The following is a 17,894-nucleotide window of genomic DNA, read 5'->3' on the forward strand; positions in this document are numbered from 1 at the left end:
CTATAACAAATTGAATTATATATGCAACATTTGAATCATAGTGAGTATATAAAAGATGTGCAGGGCTTGGACTGTGGCTCAGTGGTAGAGCATGTGCCTTGCCCATGTGAGTTACTGGGTTCAATCCTCAGTACCACATCTAAATAAATAAATAAATAAAGATTTTAAAAAAAAGATGTGCACAGTAAAATCTACATATTTGTTTTTGTCATATGAATATTTTGCTTTTCTCTGGTGAGCAGTGATCTACTTTTATTTTGAAGTTTTGAAATCTTGGATTCCTTGGGTACTTAAGGAAAAAATAAAAATTATTTTTCCTAGTCACGCAATTCCTGAAATGTATGAACTCAAAATACTAGGCATTTTTTAAACAACCTTTTATCAAGTATAACCCTATGTCTGTTTCTGAATATTACTAACATATTTAAACAGTATAACATACAACAGGTTGTTTAGCATTATGTTGACAAAACAAATTTACTGCTTTCAAATTGTTACATGTTTTCTTTGAATTTAATTATACTCTGTTATAAACTATGTTTTTCAGATGTATTCTGTAAGACTCTAGTTCTTTGAAATATTTCAAATGATATAAAAAATCTAACTAGACATAATTTATTTTACTTGATATTATGGTCATTGGCTAAGTTAGAAACAATCAAATCATATCCCTCTCTGCTACCACAGATCTTTTGTTGAAAACATACTTTGCTTTGTCCCATGTTCACCCCAAATATCAATGTGTATAGTTTTTTTTTAAATATTTGATGTCAAGGAGAATTAAATTATTCATGGAACTGTTCCTTATGGCCAATACTGGACCCTAAACTTGCTTATTTGTATTTTACACATAAGAATTCAGGAAAATATTATCAAGTTTTTTAAAAGACTATAAATTTCCAGAAAATTTTTTAAAATTAATTTGGAACATGATACTAATTTTATAAAAGTTATTTTGTAAATGTGACTTTACCATGACATGTCAGACAATTGTAATTATAAGCAATTGACATTTATGTACAACTAAGTATAAATGATGAACATAGAATCTAATACAAAAGTCAATTTATTCAGTTACATATTGGGTTACTATATATATATATATATATATATATATATATATATATATATGTATATAATATAATATATAACAAAAAATCAAAGTATGCATAGTATTGAAAATGAAATGGCAATCACAAAATTATAGATTGAAGTGAAATTATATATTATTTAAGATATTTACTTATTGAAAACAATATGTATTATTTTATTTTCATGAGAAATCTATAATAAAAGCACATAAGATAAAAATAGAATCAGTGTGGTTGAGGATAATCCAGTGTTTTCAAAGACTGATTATTAAAGTTTGTGTTTTATTTACTTTTCAGATGTTTCTTATTTAAATATTATTTTATAAATTTAGTCCTTTGGTTTCAAATCAAAACTATGGTATACCATAATAACTGAGTAGATTGTGAAGAATAATCTTTTGTATCTAGTAATGAAACTCAGGGATAAATTTTTATTTTAAAATCTGTCATATTCAGAATATTTAGCTTCTTTCTGTAGTTGATGACTAATTATCTATTCTTTGTTCCACAAATATCAATTGAATATTATGCCATGAATGAGGAATATTTTCAGTGTTAAAGAAAAATTTTTTTAAAAAAACAAAGAAGATCTGAACCTTGCCTTCAAGCAGCTTATACTCTAATAGGTGAGATCAGTTAAATACTTATGCAACCACAAGCAAGGTACGTACTGTTGTATTTCCTAAAATCCAAGGCTGACTGAACCACTGCACATCATATTTTAGTCCATGTTTAATTGGAAAATGCTGTGGTTAAGTAGCAGCTCTGGATAGGATCACAGGAGTTTTGAGGTGTGTAACGGTACATACATTGGAAATGGCCTGAGAAGGATCTTGGGAGCAAGTTTTAGAAAGAAGATTCTCAGGAATGTAGTCAGAAAAAAGAATCTATAAAGAGAGAGGTAAACTCAATAGTGTGCTTCATAGAAGCTGCTGTTTTAAGAAAGTATAGGTTAACAGTATCATCCACAAATACTTCAGGATGAACATTTGAGAAGAATTAATCCATTTACTGTTTAGGAAACAACAGTGTATTTCCCAAAAGACTATGAATAGGGACACTTTTTAGAAAGAATATAACTAGTCCATAATAGGACAGATTCTATATATTGGGTATATAGTCACTTTATAATAGCCTTAAGAAACCTTGGAAGTACCAGTGGCATGAGATGAAAATTATAAGTAACAGTTGTGTATTTTAAGTATGTTTGCATTTTCAAAAAAGTATTTTATGTTGTAAAGTTTTGTCACAGTATAAATTTTAAAAGTCAGTTAGTTAATTCTTGATCTAATTTTGGAATCAGTGCTTTTTTCAGAGAGTAGTATTTTATTTGTATTTAAAATTTCTAGTAGATACATTTTTAATATTAAGCTGCCAATTGCTTGTGGCACACATGTTCCTAGCAATAACATTTGGGATCTTCTTAGAAATAAATGTTTTTGGTTATTTGTGAATGTCATAGAAATGTCATATTAAAAAAAAAAAACACCAATTTTAAAACCAGAAGCTTCACATTGCTATTGGGTTTATATAAATGTGGGAGAACAACAGAAATTTTGACATTCAAGGCAAACATTTGCTTTTGATTTTTAACGGTGCATGATGGGTTGTAAGGAGAGGTGAAGAAGTGGGCACTGAAGGACTGAGGTTAAATAAAATGTTCATTTGTATATTCCATCACTATCTAAATTCCATTTTGTTCTGATTTAAAATTTGATTTTGTTTTATTTTGTTCTGAGATGTTGAAAATCCATGTGCATCATTTTTTCTAGGTTATTTTCTGGTATAAATTTTAGCATAATTTTATCTTTGGTGTAATATTGAAAGTAGTTTTTCTGATCCCATTGGGCGTTGTGTTTGAAATGCATGTATGATTAACAAGCCTAGTGCATGTTAGTACTGCAGAGCAGCTGCCGCCCTCTATCATCTTTTTAGTTGTGGTTGCAATGTATGATGTTTCCTTGGTCTCCAAAGCCTATCACTTGCGACGTGAGGAAACGGATTGGTTTGATAAACCCAGGGAGTCTCGTTTGGAAAACGGACATGGTCTGGACCGAAAATTGCCAGAAAGATTGGTCCACTCTAGACCTCTCAGTCAACATCAAGAGCAAGTAAGTGCTATATTTAGTAATGTCTTTCAGATTTACCACCAACAAAAAAAGACTCAGTTCTACCCTAGAGTGGTCTCAAAATTATCCTAAATGTTTTTCAATCAAGTTCACAAATTTTTTTTTCAGTAGCTTAAGTGTGTGTCCCACTTCATCAGCTCTGACTCATTGACATTGGTTCATAGCTATTTAAATGAAGATTTCTCCAAAAGATAATCATTAAATTTGTATAAGACATACACCACTGATATGCAAGGAGAATAATGGACCTCCTAAAGAGCTCATAAGAATTATACTTTTCTTAGCTTATCTTTTTATTTTTACAATTTCCCTGTTTGTTACATTTCAACTCTTATGAACAAAATCTAGATAGGAACTTCAGTAATAAAATCATTCTAATGTGTTTTAAAATCTGAAATTTACTTCCTTAATCTGCAATTACTTAAATAATAAATACAACAGTTGAAAATAAAACTCTTAAATATCTTTCATTGTAAGAATTGCTATTTAATAGCATACTCATTATATCCTAACTGTCTAATTTGTTTCTCTAAACGTTAACATTTCCCACAAACCTAGGTCAAACCAATGAAAACACAAGTACTTTAAGAAAATTATAATAAGCTCAACTGTGTAAACTGAAGAACTAAAACATAAACTTTTATACATTTAACACCCAACCCTACTATTCCCACAATATCCAGAACAGTGTTCTCCATTAATTTTCCATCTAACATTATTTGAGAATACATTTAAGAAATATGTGTTCACCCTCAAAAATTTCTGAAATTTTATTGTAATGTAAAGAGATGAAACATGGTATCTCTAATGACATTTTTATTTATAATTTTCTATTATTAACATACATGAATTGATACATTAGATTTACGGAGGATATGTGTATTATATATTATATTTATGAAGGATATTATAATGTATATTATAATTTTAAATAATATAAACTTTTAGAATAATGACAGAATTAAGTAAAGAGAACTGAGAATATTGAGATGTATTTAATAAATTTCTTGTTATGATTGATAAAGCAGAAAATGTTTCTCATTAGGTGAATATAATAGACTAATGAGTATTTTCTTGCTGTTACCAATAGTTTACGTTTTTCACATTTTTACTTTGATATACATTTTACGAACTAAAAAAAAGAAAAAAATTATATAGTCATGTAAACTGCAAATATATAAAATTATAAATAGTTATAGATTTAACATTCATACAACCCCACACCGGCCAAGAAATGGAACCGGGTGCCTCTTCTGGATCATTACCTCTCCCTCACTCAAATAACAAATATGTTGATTTTGGAGGGCAAAATTTCTCTGTATTTCTTTATAATTTTTTAATAAATAGATACCAAACAGAAGATAACATATGCCTAACTACATAGCAGTCCAAAGTTTATAATATAAAGCACAAAATTCACACTTTTTATATGTTAATATTTATCCTCAAGTACTGTCTCTGTTGCATCATAACTATATTTTCATCTGGAGAATAGCAAAATAATATTTTCATTTTATTCACTTCTATGCATCTCTAGTCATAAAAAGGTAATAATGAGCTCTTGGAACCAATACAGTCAGATGCTTTTATTTGAAAACATAAGCATAACAAGAATTTGTTTTCATTAAGTGCTGTGGAGGCAAAAAGAATTTTAAAAACTAAGTAATGCAAGCGGTAGCTTATCTGCTTTAAAAGTATTTTAAATAAAACATACATAGAGGTATTGAAGAATAGTTCTGAAGATGTTTATTAGTTACATTCACTACAAAAGTAACCAAATCCGCAAACTTGTATTTGTTACCTTTCAATATGTATTTTTCAGTTTGTTACCTTTCAATATGTATTTTTGTTTAACCTCTGCTATATTACATAGGTCTCCAACTCTGGCTTTGTGAACTGAACATATCACATAACCTCTTTTATTTTTAAAATTTTCCTTAGTTACTTAATCTATAAATATGACTAATACCCATTACAGAGCCATGCGAAGGTCAACACATGATGACTATTACAAAACACCTCCACTCTGCATTCATGCCCACATCCTCTGCAGTTCCCATGCAGCTGCTGCATCGAGGCACATGAAGTTCCTCTGAAGGAGCCACTTGTCTCTTATGCTGGCCTTTGAATGTTCTGCTGTTTCCTTTGCCTGGAATCTTCTCCTCCTCTTTCTCTTGGCTAATCCTGCTCATCACTATGCATATGCTCCCTCTTGCATGAAGACTTCTCTGATACTACTACCATCATCCCTGCGAATCTGGGAAAAGTGTTCTGGGTTTGTGTTCCAGTACTACCCCATGCATTATGCCCTGGACTATGAGCATATAGAGCAAGCTCTATTCCATCCACATGGTGTATCATTATGTAATACTATGAAGCCAGTAAGACACACTGCTCCCTGCAACAAGCTAGTGTAGTATTCAGGTGAAAGAATGGATGAATATTGTATGTGAACACAAACTTGTTATTTCATAAACATGAAAGCTCATTACATGAAAATAATTTCTTTTGAAATATTTGTAGTTAGGGAATAAAAACAATCCTTTTGAGGGGTGGTATGCAAGTGATAGTTCTGTACGTGAAGAATTTACAATACACAATAGGGATAGATTCCAGATCCTTAGGGCAAGATATGGGACAGTACATAACCTCAGTTCCATCCCCTGGCATTTCTTCTACTCTTATGCAGCACCTCCCCACCTGTGACTCTATTCACTAGAGGATTCTCTCAACGTTCATACGCAATGATGAGAAAAAAGCTGAATCACATCTAGTCCATAGGTGGGAAAAGGTGCCTCTGCTTTTATAGATTCTTGGTCATTTTGAGCATAATTATGGAAGTTTAATGTTTTTGATTTATTAAAGGATATAATTTTAAATTGCATTCTTTAGTATCTATTTTACTTTTAATATTAAGTATTCTAATAATTTTACAACTGAGAATTATCATGGCACATTAAAGCCACATGAGTTTTCAAAGGAATCTTTCTTCATATAATACATTTCTTCAGGTCTAAATTCTGTTTAATATTTAGAATTATATTCCCACATCCTCTTAAACACATTCTAAAATAGCACAAAATTTCCATATTTATTAAACTTTCTTTCATTTTTCAATATGAGTCAAATATTTTTCTAAGACAATAGGAAGAGTCTATACTACAAAAAATCCATAATATTGTTATGTATGAATAAATCATTTCCATTTCTATTTCTCAGTATTTCACAAGTCTCTTTTGAAAGCAAAATTCTGTAAAATATAAAGCCAAGTTTCTATTCACTAATTTACTTTTGTTTGAGAAGTATCGTTTCACCAGGTAGAAGCAACCATAATAGTCTATAGCATTGTTATGTTCAAGTCTCAATAATAAGAATTGAAATGACAGACTTGCAATAATAGCTTGAATTGTTACTCCTTTTAAGAAGCTTCTATAATAAATGAGAAATAACACTATCAATAACACAACCTTTGAATACAAAGGAAGTTTAGAATTTCTTAGAATGAGCAAAGACTTCATTTATTTAAGTGAAATTTGTCATACATCAAGATTTCTAGATGTGCTTAACAGAAATACAATTCAACAATAAAATCAAGCAACTTAAACATAAAGCAATCCTAATTATAATGATAGAGTGGGGGGAACTTTCTCTGTTTTTTCTCTATTTGCACTACTAAATTGCTGAAAAATATTTTAAAATGCTTTTGCATTTCTAGCCTGTGCATAACAAAATCAGAATTTGAAAATTTTGCATTTACATCTTCTATCATCATCAATAATAACTACATCTGGCTGTTATAAAAGACACCTTCTAGGACCTCTTATTACATGCACTCATGAATTTCCCAAATAAGACAAATCACTTTGCAAGAATAATTAGTTATAAATGTTCATTATGAACTCAGAAACAAATATAATCATTATATACAGTGAATATGCAATGCTTAAATTATCATTTGACAATCTTCCAATGCATTTTCATTGATTTAAACAATGTGCTTTTAAATGAAAAAGTCTAAAGTCTGTATACTGTACTTTGTGTCTTTGACATTATGTTTCACCTTGTCACATGTATGTCTTAGATTATACAGATGAATGGGAAGACCATGCACTACATCTTTCCTCATGCAAGAATAAAAATAACAAGAGACTCTAAGGATCACACAGTTTCAGGTAAAGTAAATCAAATAATCTAGTCTCTTTTATTTTAATGTCAGTTTAACATGTATTTGCATTTCAGTTTAAAAGACTCATTATATTTTATAAAACCACTTTTCATATCAAAATTGTTTTTTAGAAAGTGTCCAAAAATAAGCAGGCTGAAAATAAAAGACATCATTGAAATGGTCCTAAACGTGAGAAGTCACTAAGTTATACATGCTTAGATCATTCTTATCACTAACTATATTTCTTACACGTACAAGGTATGACAGTGTTCCATAATTATTGCTCTATTAAGGAATGCTGTCACTGGCTTTAGGAATATAAAACATTCTTATACAGAAAGTAAAGAACTATCTTAAGTTCTTCTAAATGAATATTTTACCCTCTATTACTCAATGAAAACACTGTCAATTATGCTGTTTTCATTCATTCGTGTCTTTTTATAAACTGAAGATGAAAATTGAATTTTTTTTATTTGTTCTTTATAATTATTCATGACAGAAGACTCTATCATAATGGAATATTAACTTCTTATTTCAAAATAATTTTAGACTTCGGAGAATAGTACACACAGTTCTTTTGCTCAATCTTTGTTCAATTTCTTAATGTAACATCTATCCAACTATATCCCCAAATTAGCATGATATGATATTTTTAAGATATCTATAATCTTTATACAAATTTTGAGTTTCCCCACTAATCCATTACCCCCACTCCTCCCAATTCACGATCTAATACAGGATCTGTCACTAGATTTAATTTTCATGACTCCTGCATAACCTACAACCTGAGAGTTCCTCAGTCTTCCTTTGTCTTTCATGAATGTGAAATTTATGAATGATAATAGAATTTCTATATTACAAATACATTTTATTGTTTAAGTTAGTGAGATGAAGCATTTTTTCAAAGGTAATGAAATTTCAAAAACTGAATATTTTCCACCTTCTCATTCAAGTACTATACATTTTTTGTTTTGTGAACGCTGTATACCAACAGAAAATATTCATATATGAGTATTAATGTGTGAATATATGTATAGGCAGTAGATGGAACATGGCATATAGTAACATGATTTGGTTTTGGGGGGATTTATAAAGCATTATACAGCAAAAAAAACAAAGAGGGTTTAGTCTAAAATCTGACTATGGAATATGTAAATATGAAAAGATTTTTCTTTGAGCAATTTTCATCTATTATCACAGAGAATGAATCAATTAGGACTCTAATATTATTGTTTTCCTTTAAGACTATGTCATTTTTCATCTGCCAGAGACAGATAATTCAAATTATTATATTGCTACTCAGACTGTATTTTAAGCACTAATGAAAATTCCATGGGTAGATCTTTAAAATCCAGGGGCTCTTTTGTAGAAGTTATTACAGAATATGATTTCAGTCCTCCAGCTCATAAAGCAAAACAACATAATACTCTCCAGCAATGCCAAAATTATTTGTGCAGGATTTACAACAGAAATCTTCAAATCATTTTTCCTATATCATCAATAGTTTATTACAGTGGTATCTGTTTTCTACCTGTATTGTTATTTTTACTATCCCCTCAGCCTTATTATTCATTTCCTGCAATTTATTTTTAATTTGTCCTTTTACTTCAAATAGAAAAAAGTTTTAAAATATAATAGCAAAAATAAGTGCTATTGATTTGTTGTTATATTCTACCCTCAAAACGAAATTCAATTTCCTCTATTTTACAGAATGAGGAAAGAGGATTATTATTTTGAATAAAATTTTTCTAACAATGTATTATATAATCTCTCTACCTGCCCCCTTTTTCTTTTGCTATCTACCCAAAATAATAATACAACATTTTCCTCATTCTGTTTCCCTTTACTGACTGCTGCTGAATATATTGCCCACATATGTATAGGAAATATCATCCTTTGCTAAATTAAATGTTTGAAACAATCTGATATATTTTTAAATAAGTCTTTGAATTTTTATGTTGTTTTAAATGCAGGTATATGCAAAGTTAAAGTTATAAAGGGCAGTCTTTGGCAGAGAATGTCTGTGAGCAGGTAAACCCTGGAATAGAATATATATGCTCCTGGTGATATATTATGATATTTTCTGCTCAAGTAAAAGCCTAATAGGATTGAATAAACATGTGTTGATATTAATGACTTCTTAATGGTTTTTATCCATGATTACCATTTTGTGTAAATGTTTCTATTGGGCATATCTTTTTAAATTAACAAAATTGGGTATATTTATCATGTACATCATGATGTCTTGAAGTATGTATACATTGTGTAGTAACTAAATATAGCTAATTATAGCTTTCTGAGCATTTTTCAAAAGCACAATATATTGTTATTAGTTATAATTACCATTTTTAGAAATGCATGATAAATTTTTATAGATAAAATGGTATAATTTCTGGGATTGGTTTCAAAATAAACAAAGTCTGGAAATGGTGTAGAGATAGATAAAACCAAATTGACAGTTCTTGCATGATTTTTGGAGCTGGAAGATTAACTGCATTTGGGTGTTATTATAGTCTTATAATTTTTATATGAATGAAATTATCCATAGTAAATTTTTAAAATTCCTGTTTCTCATGTTTAAAGATAGACAGCAGTGTCTAATAGCTTTATCAATACTGAAAAAGCTGGCCAAACCAATAGTTTAACTGCCTTTGAAAAGCAAGATAAGTATAAGCAAGGAAAAAGCAAAAAGTAAAATGTAGTAAATACCTGCACTCCCAGCAGAGAAGAAAACAATCTTCATTTTGGTTGCATAAACCCATTGAAAGGTACTGTGTACCTTTTTAAATATTTTATCAGACAAATCTTCCTGATTGTAGCATAAAAAATTTTATTTAAAAATAATGTAAAATAAGCTCAATTAGTGAATTAAATAAGTATTTTTATGTATTAGAAACAAAAATAATTTCAAAATAAGAAACATGAATAAAGTGTGATTTTAACATATCCATTGTAGAATTTTCAAAATATGACAGTTGAACCCTCATGATTCTCATGATACCTTGAGGGAATCCTCAGATCAAAATTGTATTCATAGACATATTAAGGCAACATTTGCCCTTATCTCTCATCCTTCTGTGAATACACAAAAGACTTTTCCAGAGGCTACACACTGTGTGAAATCATAAGAGATTGTATACAGAATCAGATCTGAACTAAACTCTCTTCCATTAAGCCCCAGTTAAGCAAATTTGAAAAATGTAAACCAACATCATCCTTTTCATAAGTTTTTGTTTATAAAATAGTTATTTTTTCATAAAAATATGTGACTTATTTTAACATGAAATGTACTTACATTATTTGAAGTGCAGTAATAAATATTCTAATTTAATTCTCCATTTTAATTTATTCTACAGGAAATGTACATAGAGCCATACAATTGAAATCTCTTTGAGGTCCCCAGTGATATTAGAGGGTGAATAGTACCTGACCCCAAAAGCTTGAGAGCCACCTCTGTAAAGATGTTTGCAGAGGTTAAAAACAAACAAAAACCATATATGCTTTATTTCTCTTCATTAAAATATCTTATATAACTGAAACTCTATTTTGTAAATATTTTTGTAACTCATATTGCATACATTTTTTAAATGTTTATTTATCAGTACTTGTCCATTTAATACCCATAGTACAACTTAAATCAATTTGGATGCTATGTGAATAGAAGGAATAAACTAATCCTCAATTTACTGATGATGTAGTAGAAAGACTTGATATATAAGTAATTATTACAATGAAATTGTAGAAGGAACTGAAACAAAACCTAAGGAACTTATACCCAGACCTATATATAAATAAGGGTATATACATATACTATCCATGTGCATCATAATTTGTAATTGTGTAATATACTCAGAGAAATATATAAAATAACCACCTACTAAATGATCTTTAATTTTTATAAAATAGATCCGTTAACTTTTATCATGTAAACTGTAAAGATACAGTTGATAGGTATTTTTTAAAAATTGTACAATAGTTTTTGAAGTCTTTACTCAACTTAGCACAAGGCAACAGAGTGAAGAAAGTAGATAATGACTTTTGGAATCATAAAGACCCATATTGGAATTCAGTTCTAACATTTATTTAAATCTTGAGAATAAGTTTTTTCACCTATAATATCCGATGAGCTCCATGTATTTCACATAATCCCAAGTGAACCTAACACAAAATTTTGTACTTACTACATACCCACCGAATATTAATTCCCTTTATTCAGAAAGAAATGATCAGAAAAAAGAATAAAATGCAATGCTCAAGAAATGAGACTCTCTTTTTTTAAATTTAGAATTCAGTCTTATGGCTCCAGAAACACAGCTGTTTGAAACAAGCCAAAGAAATTCTTGTGATTTTAAATAAAGGCATTTGCTATGTATGTTCCATAATAGACTGGCTACATCTGCAAGGCTGGGAAGACTACTTAGCAATTTTAACAGTGAGGAACATTAAAAATGTCTAGCTTCAGGATATAGCAGTATCTTCTTAGGAAATAGTGGCTATTTTTTTATTCTTCATGAGTCTTTTAAAGACCTTTGAGTCTTTATTAATGATAGAAAATTTATAATAAATTTCATTGGATCTTAGTAGCAATACCAAATGTGAATAGTTCCTTTTTATAACAGCTGTATTGATAAAAACTTTATATGTTATAAATATCCATTGTTAATGTTCAAGTGCATAATTTTAGTAAATTTACAGTTATCGAATCATCATCACAATTTTTAGTTGCACCCAGAAACTCTGTTCTGTATTTTTAAAAAGAGTTTCTGAAGAATTAGTAGTATCTGTTCTTTGAGAATTTGATAGAACTCCACAAAAAGAAGTCATATAGCCTGAGCTTTTCTTTGTGGTAAGACTTTTCAATACTAATTCAGTGTGTTTCCATATAAGTCTAGAATTTATATTTCTTCTGTATTCAATTTTGGTTATTTGGGTGTCTCTAAAAATGTGTCCATTTCACCTAAGTTTTAGTCTATTCATACTATTTTTTACAGTTCATTTCTTTTTGCTTGAGTCCATGATGATATTCCCTTCTTCAATCTTAATTTGGATTATTTGCATCTTTTCAGTTTTTTTCCTAGATGTGTCTACCTGAAGATTGATACATTGTACCAGTTTTTTTAAAAGAACCAACTTTTGTTTTCATTGATCTTTCTCTGCTGTTTTTCTGCATATTATCAATTTCTTATCTAAAGATCATTTGTTTTGTTCCTTCTACTTATTTTATGTTTATTTAGCTCTTCTTGTTTCTTAAGTGGAAAGTTAGATTGTTGTCTTGAGACTTCCTCCATTGTTGATATAATTTATAGCTCTTTCTTTTCCTCTTAGCACTGCTTTGCTGTATTCCGTGCGTTTTATTTTCATTTTAATTCAGCTCGAAGCATTTTTAATCTCCTTCCTTTTCTTACTCAGTTTTTATTTAGAAACATTTTAATTCCCAAATGTCCAGGGATTTCTCCTGTTATTTGCTGTTATTGACCTTTTTTTCTATTGTGGCTACAGAATCTACTGTGTATGATTTCAGTCATTTCAAATTTTACTAAGACGTGTTTTATAATGTAGAATATGTACTATATCAGAGAATGTTCCAGTGCTTTTCATTTCTTCCTGTCAGTTTGAGTTACCATCTAGGGACATTTCCTTTTAACCTGCTAGCTACATCTCTGACTTTATTAGAGAATGTCTTGAATTCATCTTCACTTCCAGTTAGTTTTCCGGGATATGAAATTCCTGACCAACAGTCATTTCCTCTTAGTATTTCAAAAGTGACATTTTCCTGCTTTCTGGCTCCCTTTGTTCCCAATGAGAAGCTAACCAGGCCTGAATGCGGTCAGAAGTGTTATGCTCCTTTTAAGATTGTCTCCTTTTCTCAGCTTAGATATGATTGTGATGTACCTAGGTGCGGATCTCTCTTTGTTCATTGCAGTTAGGATTGATTATGTTTCTCAGAGCTGCACATGAAAGCTTTTTCTTCAAATTTGAGAAGTTTTGCACTGTTGTTTATTGAAATATATTTTTGTTGTCCATCTTCTCACTCATCTAATTCTGTGATTCCCATTTCACATGATTATTCACTTGATGGCTCTCAGATGTCTGAGACTCTGTTCATCTTTCTTTCATCTTTATTTCTATTCATCAGGTTAGGTCATTTCTTTGGTCTGTCTTCAAATCTGCATAGTCTTCTGTCTGCCACTTCAAGTATACTATTGAAAATACTAGTAATTTATTATTTCATTTGATTTTATGACATCTCTTGCCTTCTTTTGTGTAACTTTTGTTCCTTGTTGAAGTTTTTTACTTTTAAATCATTAGTTTTATACTTTATTTCTTTTAGCACAATTTTTAATCCTTTGAACATATTTATGATAGGAACGTTAGGGTCTTTGTTTATTACACAAAACATCTGGGGGCACTGAGAGATTATTTCATTTGACTGTTCTTTTTCTCCTGAATATGGATCATACTTTCCTGTTTATTTGCATGTATCATATATTTTTGTTGAAAATCAGATATCTTGCATAATATATGAATCTATCACTGAATGTGTATTTTCTTACTAAGGAGAATTCTCTCCTCTGGTATGGGTAATATGAGATGTCTACTCAGCATTTGTTTTATTAGTATTATTATTACTATTTTATTATAATCATCATCTTAATCATCTTATTTTTATTATTGTTGCGTTCTTTTATTTTTAAATCCTATTCCTAGAAGTTGGGTCTGCATAGCTATGTGGCTAGCCAGTTGGTCAGAAGTTCTACACAAGCATATTCAACCTACATTTTTTATACAGATGGACACACATTAAAAGTACATTGTAATGTAGTTCACATATACATGTTAATATAAATTTCCTAAAAATGCATATTAATAGATACAACATCAAAAATTCTTCAGAAACATAAATTTAATGAGTAGTTTTATTATATTGTATCAATGTTTATTTACTTTAACCATTCTTCAATTGATTGATATTTGTACTGTCTTCACTTTTTCACTACAATAAACAACGCTACAAATGCCATGATCTTTTCCTTAGACTAAAAGTAAAATTTTAGTCTAAGACGTAAAATTACTGGGTAAAAGAAAAAAATATTTTAGATGTTTTTAGACATCATATCAAATTTCTTTCTAGAAAATTCTAACAATTTGCACTTCCAAGCTAAGAAATTATTTTTCATTTACTCTTTGCTGTAGATATATAAAATGATATAGTTTTAAGAAAAAAAATTAACTTCAGTTCAGGGGTCAAATTTTATATTCAATGTTGCTTTAAGTATTATTTCTGTCATTAATTATCAAAATATTCTTTCCTATGTTTAATAGTTTAATTGCCTCCTTTTTTGGTGAGGGAGGGTTTCCTGTCATACTATGATTATGGCAAGTTTTGGATACCCAACACCTAACATTAGACAGGTGAGATCAATAGCAGTTTATCAGTTTATCACTCACAGGTTGGGTGAGAAGGATACCATAGGACACAGGGAAATGTGAGATTGGTATTTGAGAAAGGAGAACAACCAGGGGCTGTGGGACAGGCAGGCTTTTTGGAATTGAAGTGTCCCTGGTTCCTGCAGGATATTACTGACTTGGTTAAATAATTGCTTAGACTGACAGGAAATTATAGCACACCCCCACACACACACACACACAGGAGCTGCACCTGATCTGGTTGATAAGGAGGGTTGTTTGTCTAGGGGACCTTATCCATCAGAGCAGGGAGGGGAAGAGATCTGTGGTTCAGCTCTTCTGATGTCACTAACAATGAAGCTGCACATAGTGTTATCTTCATTTTAGACCTTAGACCACAATTAGCCCTTTTTATTTCCTTTCAGGGATATATTAATTTAATATGTGAGATAAGAAATTATTTTTACTTCATTTTGCTTTGCTGTAATGGATTATACAAAAGGAACCACTCTAAATAGTTAGAACCTGGGCCAGGTAGACAAATGAAGAGCCTGAATTTAATTTAATAGGCACTATTAGCATCATTGCAATCAATGAAAATAAAACCCCCCTTTATAAGATATTTTTTAAAAGGGTATATGCTTCAACTTTGAATTTTGAAGACAGTTTAATCATGATTAAAAAGTTCAACCTTTATTTTTTTAAAAATTTGATCACCTTTGTTTGAGGCCAGGCTGCTGTTCTCAAATATGCTGTGTCAAATAAAGAGGAATAGTAGCAAAAATAAAGTGAGCAACTCCACATTCCAAGCATGATTTAGATGAACCTGGCTATAGCCCACTGAACATTTCTCCAACATCATTTACATGAACATTTCATGAGAAAAGTAACTTTTTTTTCAGGCCAGCCAACTCTTAGAATAGAAAGTTAAGGGACAATTGTATCCCCTCCTCTGCTTCTTCTGGAAGCTCAAGAATAAGGATAGCTGCCACCTGGAGGACTTGCATGTTCCATCTTCACTGCAGAGGCTTCTGCGGAGCAGAAGGCATCTAGGAAGGCGACTGGACACCCAAGTTTTCCTCTGACCACACCAATGACTTTCTCTCTCTTATTATTTTAACAATGCAATCGTATATGACTCAATTACTCATTGAAATCCTTATTTTTGGAACAAATTGAGCAAAAGGCTATAGAGATAAAATAAGGTTCAGGTTGAATCTGTTCTGAAATACTAATTCCTTCCAGGTAAACTTTGGTGAAACCTTGGATTCACTTCTTCAGTAACAAAAGTAGTTTTTTGTTGTTGTTGTTGTGGTTGTTGTTTTTGGTCAGGGCTACTTCCCCCAAAACACTACTACTTTTCTTGACATCTGTCAGGACAAATATTGCTTGTACATTGTATCCCAGCTAAGGAAGTGACATTGTAGTCTTTAACCCAGCTGTAGATGGTTTAGCACACTTTTCTGTGCACTCATAGTAAAATGAAATTAAAGGAATGAATAATTAATTCCATAGAACAGTAAAAACATTCCAGATACTTAACCTATAAGAAAGGAGGATAAATTATAATATTAATGTGAAATATAAGAGTACAAGCATATAATGTGCATAAATTGGCCATGGAGAAATGAGCAAGAAAAAAATGGTATTCAACTGCAGGAGTAGGATTAGTGATCCTCTAGAATATTTTCTTGGCAATTGAAATAATGACCAGGAGAAAACAGAAAAAAAAAACAAAAACAATGATGTAGGAGTAAAGAAAATATAAAGAGTTCAAATCTTAGCCTTTTTGTGTCCTGAACAACCTATGGCAAGTTTCTAACCTTCCTTAGTCTCAGATACTTTGTTTAGAAAATGGTATAGATAATACTAACTCAGAATGTTACAGAGATAGCTTAATATACAATGCAAGAAGGTTATATAGAATTGTGTCTCATACAGGATAAAGTCTAGTAATGTTAGTTACTTTCTGTTTTCTTCCGTCCATGAATATGATACTCAAGAATTTGAGAAAAATCTAATAGTAATTTAAATACAAAGTAATATTGTCACATTATTTATATATATATAAAATATTATACATATATAATATATATATACACACATATGCATATATTTATGAGGCACAAAGGAATGTTATGATAAATGTATCCAAGGAAGGATAGTGAAATCCAGGGCAATATTTAATAAAATAAAGTAAAACATTGGCACAAGGTATAAATAGAATAAACCCAAATAATCCATCTGTTTGAAGTCATATTTTGAAGTCATGTTTTGAAAATTGGAAATCAGTAAAGCTTATGTAATCGAAAATTAGATGAAAATAAATTTAAAAAGCAGTTGACTTTTTTTTAAAAGCAAAATTTAATGGACTGTTTGCATATTTTTGCCCTAGTTATCTAATACCATGTAACCTATTTCTTATCCATTTCAGATAGTTGCGGTAATTTCAGTAGAGAAATGAAAATAACCAAAAATAATTGTACTAAATAAGTCTTCAGTAAAAAATAAAATAAAATAAAAAAGAGAAGAAAAAAATATTCCCTAATGGATATTGGAAGACAGAAGCTCTTGAAATATTTCGAATACCTCCTTCACCAATAGCAAATTAATTGTGATGGGAACAATTTCAGCCTTCAGTATAAAAATAATCTGGACACCTAGATTTATTTATATCCCTAAAGTGACTCAGCTACTTTAGTAGCTTTCTCCATGAAACAGTTTCTCAACTCTTGCCCAAAATAGTGGTTATTGAAATAATTATGTTACCAGGCCTGTACATGTATTGTTTCATATATTACATACCAAGATATTTAAATATCAATCCATACATTTATTCATAAGTATACAATACTAAAAGCCATAATACAAAAATATATAATAGTTACATCTTTATAATGTTTGATAAAGATGAGCATGGAATGAAAACAGATACTTGGGCCAGAAATACTTTCTCTCATCTGGACTGACAGATGGGGGCTCACATACCTTTGACTGATATATTGTTAGTTTTTCCTTTTAATGATCCAATGGCACCCTCTCTCATCACCGTTTCTCTACAATTGAGTGAGGGAAAGGAGGGACCGGAGAGTGTTGATTAAA

The 17,894-nt window shown here is 30.2% G+C and overlaps 1 protein-coding gene across 2 annotated transcripts in view; it reads left to right on the plus strand.

The window, feature by feature from the left end:
• Window positions 1-17,894, plus strand: part of Pclo (piccolo presynaptic cytomatrix protein) — a 427,177-nt gene that overhangs the window by 270,376 nt on the left and 138,907 nt on the right. For both annotated transcript variants that reach the window (XM_058585487.1, XM_046464212.2), the window contains exons 8-9: window positions 3,066-3,202; window positions 7,302-7,392. In XM_058585487.1, coding sequence (XP_058441470.1) covers window positions 3,066-3,202; window positions 7,302-7,392 — 228 coding nt within the window. The remainder of the gene's footprint in view (window positions 1-3,065; window positions 3,203-7,301; window positions 7,393-17,894) is intronic.

This window comes from Marmota monax, unplaced genomic scaffold (assembly GCF_021218885.2).
Source record: "Marmota monax isolate L192 unplaced genomic scaffold, Marmota_monax_Labrador192_F-V1.1 WCK01_AAM20220418_F8-fsc00065, whole genome shotgun sequence".
Taxonomy (NCBI): Eukaryota; Metazoa; Chordata; class Mammalia; order Rodentia; family Sciuridae; genus Marmota; species Marmota monax.